A 12,604-nucleotide genomic window follows, 5' to 3' on the forward strand; every position below is an offset into this window, starting at 1 on the left:
CCTTCCTCCCTCGCATAGTTTCTCCCTCCTTGCATCCTCTCTTTCCATCGCCCTCCCGCCCCACCACGCCCCCTCCTTCCTCTCCAACCCGCAGCTCCCCTTCCCTCCACCCCACATTTTCCACTCCCCCCACTTTCCTGGCCCAGGGGTGGGCCTGTCTCGGACCGAGCTGAGGGGAGGGGTCTCCAGGAGCTCCCCCCGCCCCCCACCCTGCGCCGCCTAAAGGCCCGGCCAGAAGCTGGTCGGAGGGCGCCGCGGCCGCGAGAGGCACCGGGGTCGCCGGCCGGGCCATGTCCTGGGCCGTCCTGCTCGGCCTCCTGGCCGCGCTGCTGCTGCTGCTGCTGCTGACCCGCCGGCGCACGCGGTGAGTACCCCTCGCCCGCCCGCCCGGCCCCCCGGCCCAGCCCCGCCGGCCCGGCCAGACAAAGGGGCGTCCCGGCTCCGGCCCGGCTGCAGCTGGGGGTCGCGGAGCCGGCGGCAGGCCCCGGCCGGAGCCCCGGCCCCCGTGCCCACTGCCACCCGCGCCCCCGCCCCGGGCGAGCCGCTCGGAGGTGGGAGTCCCGGCGCCCGGCACCAGGGCTCCCGCGCGTGTCCCGGGAGGGGCCGGGCCTCTCCGCCGGCGCCGGGAAGCGGGGAGGGCGCGCAGGAAGGTGTGGGGACCGGCCGGGACCTGCGGTGGGATTGCAGGTGGGGACCCAGGTCTCCGGGCCGAGGAAGGGTGCGCCGACGGCTGGTGTGGCCCCGCTCCCGCGCTCAGCTGCCGCCTGGGTCCAGCACCTCCTTGGGGTCGACCCCAGCCTTGCTCTCGGCAGCCCTGCGGGCCTTCTCCTCCCCGTCCCCGATGGGAGAACTGAGGCTGCGGGGGGAAGAGGCCCTGGGGGATGCCCTCTGACCAGCCCCGAAACCACCTTCCACTGGATTCACAGGTGGCGCTGGCTAGGCGGGTACTCCCCTCGGCCAGGGCAGAAACGGGGCTCCCCGCCCCTGAGGTTCCTGGCCCAGAGGCTGTCCGGTCCCACTGAGAATCTGCGGCTCAAGAGAAAAAGTAGAACTCATTCAGATACACTTCACATCAGGGAGGTGGCAGTAGGTCTCTCTTTCTCTAAAACATTTTCCAGGTTCATTGGAATTGCACACGGAAGAGCGGGATGCCTTTGACTTAAAACAAATATTCCGTTAGGGATGAGCCCTTCTCACCACCCTTCCGACAATTCTGGACTCTCCTGCGGATCCGACTGGGGCAGCCTTCCAGATCTTTTGAGAGCACACTTTTCATTGTAGACTAGCGTTACGGTTACAGAAAAGTTGCAAAGGGAGTACAGCGCGTTCTCAAAATGCCCCTCACCCAGTTTCCGCTCCTGTTAAGAGTTTTTGTTATAAATGTATATTTGTCAAAACTAAAAACCAACTCTGGTCTGTTAGGCTTTATTTGAATTTCATCAGTTTTTCCATGAATGTCTTCTTTCTATTCCAAGAGCTAATCCAGGGTGTCATATCTCTCCGATCTCCTTCCTCTGCTGTTTTTACAATTACTCTCTCACACACAGACGTGAACCTTAAACAATACAGCCAGTGTAAGTGCTTGCATGCCTGTGTGTGTGTGTGTGTGTGTGTGTGTGTGTGTGTGTTTAAACTGGAGTATCTGAAAATTTCCAAAATTTTTCTGGAAACTTTTTATTTTTTAAACAGTAATGTTAGTTGAATTTCCAAAAAATAAGTTCACAATATTTTTCTTCAACAACCAGACACCTTTTTAAGTGAAATTGAAAACCATGTATTCAATCATTTGCCTGGAAAGAAAAAGAAAAAGAAAAAGACAACAAATAAATTTCCCTGTGATGAAATGAATTATTTCCCCTGAGTTGTCAGGCTTTTCGGAGACGCCATGGAGAGGTGTTTTCAGACTCGATGTTGGCTTTTTCCACTCCAGATTTTAGTTGTGACATCCCTCCGTGCTGCTACGTGGAGAGCTAATTCATTCTTCTGATTTTCTGTATAGGCTTCCATAGTATGAATAGTGGCAGGCTTCTTTTCGCCTTTTTATTCCTGCCCCTATTGATGGAGTTTTAGGTTGTTTCCAGTGCTTTCGCTATTTCAGACAATGTGCTGTGGTTTTCCTGTGGAGATTCCTGGTCTGTGCTTTTCTCTGGGGCGATGGGGGCCACCATATAAATACATGGAGTTGCCTGGCCGGCATGGCTCAGTGATTGAGCAATGACTTAGGAAATAGGAGGTCATGGGTTCGATTCCTGGTCAGGGCACATGCCCAGGTTGTGGGCTCGATCCCCGGTGGGGGCTGTGCAGGAGGCAGCCAATCAATGATTGTCTCTCATCATTGATGTTTCTCTCTCTCCCTCTCCCTTCCTCTCTGAAATCAATAAAAAATGCATGGAGTCTGGGAGGCAGGGTGCTCAGTGCCCTGGGTACTCAGTATATGGACATTTCCAGCTTCTAGGAATAAGAACAAGTTGAATAACCACTCTGCCTCAGTTTCCCAATCTTTAAAGTGGAGATGATGATGATAACAGTAGCTGAGAGTGGAATTGCTGGGTTAGCGGGAATGCCAATTAAACATTATTTTAGTTGATTCTTGCTAAACCCAGAGAGCTAATGTATCTTTGAAGGTAAGTTGTTCACTTTTATATCTATGGGTGGCTTAGGAGGTTCCATAGTGGGTATTAGGGGAAAGTATGGGTATGGGGATCACTGACAGCTGGAAGACAGTTGCATGGACCCATGGGGACCCCAATTCAAGCCCCCAATCTCACTTCCTCCTCCTGAATTGATGAGGAGCACTCTTGTTACCTCATTTTACAGAGGAGGAACCTGGGGCTCAGAGAGGCCAAGCAACTTGCCCAAGGTCTGCCTGGATTAAAAATCTGGGCTGCATGAAAGTTTAATTCCCAGGAAAAATGAATTCTCACTCTTTGCATACATTATATTTGTGATCTGAATGCTCAAAAGTCTTAGAACCACACGGTGTTAAGATAGTAAGAGACGCAGCTATGACCAGAAGATGCTTAAGAAAGCATAAGTGACCAAGTGCTGGAAAAGAGGCAGATGATGCTGGTGCTGTGCAGATGGTGTCAAACAAGCAAGGCCCTGCAGTTCCCTTGTCTGTTCTTTCTCCTGCCCGACCCTCTCAGTAACGCTCATAACCCCGTCTTACAGCCCAGGCTTAGAAAGGGTAAGTGGCCTTTGTAAGGTCATACAGAAATTACATTCCACATTTAGCCGGTTCCAACGTGTATGCTTTTCCCAGTAAAAAGAAAAAAAGCACTGCTTCAGTCAGTCAGCAACTCTGTCTTTACCTGTGGCTTTGTTCTTTATAAAGTTTAAAAAATTTTACTTATGAAAAATTTCAACTATACAAAAAAATAGAAAGCATTGTATAAGAAACCCCTGTACCCATCACCTTGATATATATTTTTTTTTAATGGGAGGAAAATTTAGTGTGTTCAAAAGACAGAGTTTGTCATCACAAGGACCATCTTAGCATCTGTCGACTTAATTAAACATTCAAACCTGTAAGAATTTTATGCGTTTATTCAAGCCAAATTGACAGCAATTGCCAGGAAGCAAAATCTCAATGGATTGAGAAAATGCTCCAGAAAATGGCAGTTTTGCACCTTATTTTATGCATCAGAATCAAAGGGGAAGATAGGGGTTACATGAAATCCTTAGAAATAAGGCGAGCCCCCAAAATCAGGGGTCCTGGTAGAATACAAAGCATACTCGAGAGCCAACAGCAAGCAAACATCTTTCCTCCTGCAGGAGGGTGCGCACACACATGGTCAGGGAGCACACGCACACTTTTATTCCTGATGCATGTGACCTGTCCCTCACTCTTAATTGGAAGATCTAGGCTCCCAGTCTAGCACAGTCATCGCCTTGATTTGACAGTTGTCAAGATTTTTTTTTAAATTCTTTTTTTAAAAATTTTTTTGTTGTTTTCTAAGATTTTTAAAAAATTATAGATATCATAATATCTTACCACTAAATATTTCAGTATGCATGTCAAAGAAACAATGACAATCACAATTCTGTTATCTTGAGAATATAAAAAATATAATTCTTTTTAAAAATATATTTTATTGATTTTTAGAGAGAGAGAAAGAGAGAGAGAGAGAAACATTGATGTGAGAGCAAAACATTGATTGGCTGCCTACTGCATGCCCCCGACCGAGGATCAAGCCCAAAATCCAGGCATATGCCTTGTCCAGGAATTAAACCAGCAACCTTTCCATTCACAGGATGATGCCCAAACAACTGAGCCATACTGGCCAGGGCTAAAAACTATTTTTTTTAAAAAATATTTTTTTTTTATTGATTTTAGAGAGGAAGGGAGAGAGAGAGAGAAATAGAAACATCAATGATGCGAGAATCATTGATCAGCTGCCTCCTGCACATCCCACACTGGGGATCAAGCCCGCAGCCCCAGCATGTGCCCTGACCAGGAATCAAACCATGACCTGCTGGTTCATAGGTTGACACTTAACCACTGAGCCATGCCGGCTGGGCTAAAAAATAATTCTTAATGTCATCTAGTTCCAAGTCCTAATTCAAATTTCTGCAATTATGGCAAGAATTTTAAGCCCAGCTTGGCAACTGTGAGTGCTTCTTCCTGGGAGAGGTGGTAAGCTGGGAGTTAGGAATCTGCTTGTTGTGCCCATTGAGGCTATGGCCTGCCATGTGAGCATCAGAAACCTTGCTTTCTCGGCCCCAGTTTTTCCATCTGTGTTCTGAGCTGGCTCATGTAGCTGGTCTCTCATGCCCGAGCCACTTCCCCAGGCTGAGTGCGTCTCTTCCTCTTTGGGCTTGTGTGCCTGTCACCGGGAGCCTTGGGAAAGGTCTCCTGGGTGGGAAGCCCCTTTTCTGGGGGGCCCGAGGCCACAAATGGCATCAGGCCAGGGTTCCTGGTGGTTCAAGGGCTGATCTGGGCCTTTGCAGAATATGGAGTTTCTAGGAACAAATAACTCTGTCTCCTTCCAACATGTACTAACCAGAGGTCACCAACTGGTGGTCCATGGCTGGATTCAGTGCCAGGTAGGTCTGGTGTGTTCCGCAGCACAAGGGGAGAGAATTGGGGGACTCCACACACACAAAAAAAAACCCCTCCAGATTTCCAGCTTCTTATTAGAAATTGGAAGATCTAACAACACTTGCCTGGGACTCAGTAGGAGGAGCCTCTCTATTACTGGTGGCCACAGTCCCCACCACTCCCTAGTGCCTCTCCAACATGCAGCTGTTGTATTTGTCACTATACTTGCTCTGCTGTTTTTTCTTATGTTGAGAAACAGTTCTCTGAATCTGTGACTATTACAAGACAGGAAAACAAAACTAGAGCAAGATGGCCACATGCTCTTTCTAAACAGTGGGAGGCAAGGAGAGAGGGTGGAGTGAAAGAGGGTTGGGGAGGCCCTCCGTTAGTGGCAGAATGCCTACAGGTGAGCCTTGGAGAAAGAATGGGTGAAGCAGTTTAAACGGTAGCTCAGATTGTTTCAACCCGGCCGGGCAGCAACCAGCCCCCTTCTGTTCTTCCATCAAATCCTCCCAGAGCCTGAGGCCCTGAACTGAGTTGAAACTACTGGACAGAGAGGTCAGGCAATCCACCAACATTGCACAGCAAAATGGCACAGCCTCTGCTCTGGGCAAGCGAGAACATAGATTATCTGTACGGTGCTTAACCTGCGCTAGCTCCCTTAACCCTCTTAGCAACTGCTCATTGAGCACGAACTATGCACAATGCATTCATCTGACACATTTATTAAGCACCTACTCAGGGCCAGGCGCTGTTGTCAATAACTAGTGCCACCTTAAGAGACACAAAGTTGGGTGAGATGCATCCTTGACCCTCTCCCCTGATTTGCAAAGAGGCTGAGTGGAGAGAGAAAGGGCAGGTGGTGGATTGGAGAGGTTGGCAGGAGGGTCTGTAAGTGAGGAATGGGCAGTTGTTGGAGGACCCCACACAGTGGGAATTAAAACTCCAGGGGAGAATCAGACAAGGTGCCCTGGTGTCTGAGGCGGGCCACAATCCGCTATGTGGGCAGGAGCTGGGGATGACAGGGTCAACCCTGCATCCTGCCTGCTCCCCGCTCCCCCACCCCCTCCGGGGCCTGGCTGGCAGTGCCTGAAAAAAGGGAGAGTGTCAGAGAGGCTAGCGACTGCAGACCCAAAATAGAGCCTCCTTCACCCCTGCTGGCCAGCCTGAGTCACGCTGGAATGTGAGTTAGATTGAGGGCTGTGGGCTGGAGAGTCCTTGGCCACAGGGGTCAGATGCCTGGGCTCCCAGCTTCCTGCCTTTGTCTGCACCTCCTAGGGCTTTTCTGGGGAAAGATGAAAGCTGCCGGAAATAGCACCTGGCTCGCTGGGGGGCTGCTGCCCAGATAAAGGGGATAAAGGTTGATAAAGGAAGCCCCAGCCCCACCCGCAACCCCAAAGAGGTCTTAGGGAGACAATCTCAGGCCCTGCATTTGGGCAGGTTTCTGAAACTTCTCTGTGACTCAGTTTCCTCATCTGCAAAGTGGGGATGCAAATGCCCACTTGGGGTGACTCGAGGTCAGGGTAGCATCTCTACAGCCAGACCTGCCTGGGTTAGAAACTCGGATCCTCTGCAGTGACTCCGCCCCTCTGCCTCAGTTTCACTTGCTGTGAAATGGGCTTGATAGTAATAATTCCTTCCTCAGAGGTTGACACAGCCAGGGCTCATTAAGTAATAGCCAAGCAAGGAGACCTTTGGAAAATGCATACACCTGACATATTGTTGTTACTCAATAAATGGCGCCTGGGAGTCTAATTGGTCCTGCTTCTCAGACCCACCCACCTGCTCCCAGGTTACGAGGTACCAGGCACTCACTGTTCTTTCTGTAACTCCCTTCATCTGCATCACAGCCTGATGTGGTGAGTAGTGTTGTCGCTCCATTTTTCAGATGAGGAAACTGAGGCACGGAGAAGCAAAGTCACACAGCCAGCGAGAGCATGGCTGGGATTTGAAACCAGAAAGTGTGGTGCTAAAGTTGGGCTCATAACCGCCATGCCCTCCTGCTTTTTGTGCAAAACACTGCTGTTCCCGTGCCCATCTCTCTGGGCTGGTGCGCACTGAGCTAGCAAGTTACTCCAACCCTGGGCTCTGTCAGTGTGACATCTTACCTTTAAATGGAGCCTTTTGGAGAAGTGGCCTTGACTCAGGGGCTCACAAAATGACTAGGGGAGAGGGAAGGTCCTGGTGTCTCCCTGGTGCCCCCTTAGAGATTCGAACCTGCGACTTTGCAAGTCTCCTCAGTGATGGGCTCAGAGGCAGAGAGGGGCCAGGGAGAGAGGAGGAGGTGACTGGGCGAGGCACTTCCCAGGGCCCTCAAACCTCAGCTCTGATTCTGCTCCCATATCTCCCCAACTCCAGCTCTCAAACCTGACCATTCTCTCCATTCACCACCTGTCCCATGGGTTCCATTGGAGGACAGCCAGACTGAGGGGGCAGGAGGCCATGGTGGCGGAAGATGGAGAGCGGGGAAGGAGGATGCAGAGAAGTTGGTGCTCCCCTGGACTTCTGGAAGTCGGGGAGTCGGATGCTCGGGCTGGCTCACTGGGGACTGTGGCCTACGCTTCCACCATCATTGCTCTCCAGGATGATCACAGCAGGCTCCTAACACATCTCCCTGCTGCCTCTCTGTTGCAACCTTGTAAAAGCATAATCTTATCGCTTCTCAGCTCCCACTTCAAGCCCTCCGGAGGATCCCCATCTCACTCTCTCCTGGGCTTTCGGGGCCTCATGGTGCACAGGTCATCTCCAACATCACCTCCTACCTCTCACCCCTACGTTCTCTACTCCAGCCACACTGGCTCCTGTTATCATGACAACCTCACCAAGTCTGTTCCTACCCCAGGGCCTTTGCACTTGCTGTTCCCTCTGCTTTTGTCTCCTCTCTTCCATTGTGCTTTCTTCTCGTCCTTGGGTCTTGGCTCACATGGTACCTCCTTGGAGAGGCCCTCCCTGACCACCTTCTCTAAACTAGCCCCCTCACTCATATCACCCTTCTTATTTCCCCCCCCTTTAATGAGATATAATACACATACTATAAAATTAACCCTTTTAAGATACACAATTCAGTGGTTTTTAGGATATTCACAGGGTTGTGCAACTATCACCACTACCTAATTCCCCAGTATCTTCATCACTCCAAAAAGAAACACTGCACCCATTAGAAGTCATTCTTCATTCCCTCCTCCCCTCAGCCCTGGGCAACCACTGTCTATATTTCTATTGATTTACCTTTTCTGGACGTCCCATAGAAATAGAGTCACGCAATGTGTGGCCTTTCGTGTCTGGCTTCTTTCACTTAGCACAGCGGCCTGGAGGTTCTGCCACATTATAGATGATTTAGTGCTTCATTCCCTTTTATGGCTGGATATGTTCCCCGGCACGAGCACACCACAGTTTGTTTATCCATTCATCGGTCAGTGGACATTTGGGTTGGCTCCACTTTTTGGCTGTTCTGAACAATGCTACTATGAACCATGGTGTGTAAGTTCATGTGTGAGCACAGGTTTTAAATTCTTTGGGGGGTATGTGGCGGGGTCACCTAGTAACTCTGTCTAACCTTTCAAGGAACTGCCAGACTGGTTTCCAAAGCAGCTGCACCATTTTACATTCCCACCAGAAATATATGCATATTTCCGTTTCTCCTGCACATTCACGTTCCCTTTTTTTAAAAAATGAGGCTCATCTCAGTGGGTGTGAAGTACCGCACGGTGGTTTTGATTTACATTTTCCCCAATGACTAATGATACTGAGCTTCTTCTCATGTACTCACTGGCCATTTGTGTCTCTTCTTTGGCAAACTGTCCATTCAGATCCCTTGTGCATTTTTAAACTGGGTTATTTTTCTTTTCATTGTTGAGTGGTATCTTCTTTATTTTCTTACCACACTCCTCACTCTGAAATGTTTGTTGGTTTTTTCCTCTCCTCTCCTCTCCTCTCCTCTCCTCTCCTCTCCTCTCCTCTCCTCTCCTCTCCTCTCTCTCCTTACTAGTACGTATGCCCAATGAGGTCAGGGACCTTGTCTGCCCTGTACACTGCTGTGTCTCCAGCACCCCAAATGGCGCCTGCTTCACAGTTAAAATTTGGTGAAGGAATGAATGAATCCACAGTGAAAAGAAGAGTTGGGATGACTCACTCATTCAGCAGACCGGGAGCTTTCTGCAGCCCTGTGGTTCTGATCATTCAAAGACGACACCACGGGTCCTAGCCTTGGTGTAGAGACCTCCAAGGGGTCCACTCTGAACACCGGCTCTACACCATTGCGAGGCTCCTTTTGTGATCATGATACACGTCTCCTTAACTGACAGCCCCTCTCTCAGAGGGTGGTGGGGAGGACAGGATGAGTGCTCATATACCACGTAATACCCACTAAGTGCTTAGCCAAGGGCAGTGCCCAGTGCGGGTACAATGTAAGTTTGAACGGATTCGTTTTTATCTTGTGCTGCGTTACAAATTATTACTCACTTAGCTTAAAACAGCACCAGTTGTTAGCTCCCAGTCTGGCAGGCCAGAAGCCAAGCATGGTGTAGCTGGGTTCTCTGCTCAGTTACGAGGCTGAAATGAAGGTGCAGGTGAGGCTGCCTTCCTGTCGGGAGTATCCGGGGAAGAATCGGGGTGAATTCAGGTCCTTGTAGTTGTGGGACTGAAGCCCCCATTTCCTTGTTTGCAGTCAGATAAGGTCCACTCATCGCTCCTAGAGACCACCTCCATTCCTTGCCAGGGGGCCCCTCCCATCTTCAAAGCCAGCAACCGTCTCTCCCATCTCCGCGTCTCTTTTGTCAGGAAGATCCCTGCCTCTGGAAGCCCTGTGTCCGCCTGATTAGGTCCGGCCACTAAGGAGAATTGTTCTTCCTTAAAGTCAGCTGTACCGCCTACCCCCCACTCAAGGGGAGGAGTTTATACAAGGGATAGGTCATCTTAGAATTCTGTCTATCACAGTGAGCTGCAACTGTTATTAAACTCTCAGAGGAGTTGCTCTGCTCTGAGAGATGATTCTGATCTGACTATCACAAACCCAACCTTCCCACCCCCAGCCTGAGCTAGCATGTACCCCTGGGACATCCCCACAGGCCATGGGCCTGGCCTCGGGCCACCTGAGATAACTCATGCTGAGCTGGCAAGGGGCAGCCAGGGGTCAGCCGATGAGGCCCTTCCTTCTACTGCCTTCTCCCACCCAGCTGTGCCCTCCGGTCTCATCCTTTCTCTGTGGGCATGACAGGGAGTGTGAGATGACCAAAACCCTGGTCCATGCTGGCTCAGTCAGAGACTTCTGTACCCTTATGGTACTGGGTTCTGGAAAGCTCTCTCACTCTTAGAGAGATGACCTCCTCCATCACCTGGTCCCCCAGCTTCTGCTCGCATCCCCCTACAGTCCGTTCTCTACTCAGCAACCAAAGGTTCCTGAGACTAAGCCAGATCGTGTCCCTACTCTTCTTCAAAGCCCCATGGCGCCCACCTGACTGAGACAGAGCTAACGTCCTCACAGCTGCCCACAGGGCCCTGCCCGGTCTGGCCTCAGCCTCTGCTCCTTTTCCTTGCTCCGTCCAATCCAGCCACACTGGCCTCTGCACTGCTATGAACACACCAGGCGGGATCTAACTTCAGGGCCTCTGTGCTTGCTCTTTCTAGCTGGAGGCTCCTCTTCCAGATGTCCGTGTGGCTCCCTCTCTCACCACCTTCAGGCCTTTGGTCAAATGTCTCCTCAGGGAAGCCTGCCTTACCCTTTCCAGTTAACATCAAACCCCATGCCCTACACACTTGACCCTCTTCCCTGCATTATCAAACGGCGATATGCACTGTGGTTTCTGCAGGCGGCCTGGCGAACCTCCCCTGGACCTGGGCAGTATCCCCTGGTTGGGCTACGCCTTGGAGTTTGGAAAAGATGCTGCCAGCTTCCTCACCAGGATGAAGGAGAAGCATGGGGATATCTTTACTGTAAGTATCTCTTGGGAGGGAAGGGGATGAGCAGCTGGTCCTGTCATGCCTGATGATTACTGATTCCTCCAACATCCATCCATATCCTAACTCACTCATTCAGCATCCAGTGGTCCCACCAACTTCCTATCCATATGTCTCTCCACTGTACACCCAATGATTATCTAACATCCTTCCCTTCGTTATCCCTCCAGTATCTTCCCAACATTGAGCTATCCAGTCATTCAATGTCTAGCCATACTTGTACATCAATCTAACCGACTTCTATCCATTCATTCAACTTCACCTATCCAGCAGCCACCCATCAATATGACATCTCTTCTGCCTGTCTACCCAGTACCTAAGTAGCACCCTTCCATACTAATAGCCACCCAACACTCATTCACATATTCCATTTCCATTAAACCTCCATCTATCCACCCATCCATCCATTTTCCTATACTAGTATACCTCTCTAACATTCAGCCAACTTTCACTTGTATATTCAATTTCCACTAACTTCCATTCTTCCACTTATCTACCTGTGTTTCCATCCATCTGCCGCTATTCACCCAACATTCTTTTATTTATCCATTCCATATACATCTATTTATATCTTCATCTATGCATCCATTCAACCTCCAAACAACCATCACCCATCCATCGACCTTCCATGTGTCCTTCCAACTTCTTCTCTTCATCCAACATTCATCCTTCAATCCGTTTACCCAATATCCACTTAGCATCCTGCCACACATGTACCCAACATTCATCCAGACATTTAGTTTCCAACCAACTTCCATCCACCTATCCATCTTTCCATCCAATATTCAGTGATCTGTCTTACCATTTATTCCCCCACCAGTAGCATTATTTTCTTAGATATTGGCCTGTGTCTTATAAGGGAGTTTCATTAATGTGACTCCAGACCATACTTTGAAAATAGGGCCAAGGCAATTTAGAATTGTGTGACCCCCGCATAGACATTTGAGGGGAAACGCCCTTACCTTTGTTTCTGCAGAATTAGAGCTCTCCAGTGCTGTTTCCTTTCTTTCTGGGAGCTTAGCCTCGCAAAGAAGTGGGTCTTGCTTGCACATCACTAGCATTTACCCAACAGCATCCGTATGTCCTTCCTTCCTCCCTCCCTCACTCCTCTCTTCCTTCCTTATTTCATTCCATCATTCATTTGTCCATCTATCTATCTATCTATCTATCTATCTATCTATCCACCCGTTTATAATCTATTCGCTAGCATTTACCCATCAATATCCTTCTGTCTATTCATCCATCCATCCATCCATCCATCCATCAATCCATCCATTTATCCACCCTTCTGTCTATGATGCACACACATCCATCTGCTGTCTTCTGTGGGCAGACTCCCTCCTGTCTGCTGGAGACAGGACAATAACCAAGATAATTATGGCCCGTGCTTAAGAGTGAGGTGGTTAAGAGAACAACCTTTGGTTCAAAAAAAAAATACAGAATTCCAACTCTAGCTCTGCCACTTCTCAGCTGTGTGACCTTGGGCACGTTACGTGCCTTCTCTAAGCCTCACTTTCAGCTGTAAATTGGTGAATGATGGTCTCTACCTCCCAGGGTGTTCGTGAGTGTAGATGAAAGACCATTGTCCGTTAAGTACCGAAGGGGGCC

General features: G+C 49.7%; 1 protein-coding gene across 2 annotated transcripts in view; it reads left to right on the forward strand.

Annotated features, from left to right (window-relative positions):
- Positions 1-290: 290 nt before the first annotated feature.
- PTGIS (prostaglandin I2 synthase) overlaps positions 291-12,604 on the forward strand; it is a gene marked incomplete at both ends in the record, with an annotated part of 39,271 nt that continues 26,957 nt past the window's right edge. For both annotated transcript variants that reach the window (XM_081096930.1, XM_081096931.1), the window contains 2 exons: positions 291-364; positions 10,849-10,972. In XM_081096930.1, the coding sequence (XP_080953056.1) occupies positions 291-364; positions 10,849-10,972 (198 nt within the window). The remainder of the gene's footprint in view (positions 365-10,848; positions 10,973-12,604) is intronic.

This window comes from Myotis nattereri, assembly GCF_964212035.1.
Source record: "Myotis nattereri genome assembly, chromosome: 8".
Taxonomy (NCBI): domain Eukaryota; kingdom Metazoa; phylum Chordata; class Mammalia; order Chiroptera; family Vespertilionidae; genus Myotis; species Myotis nattereri.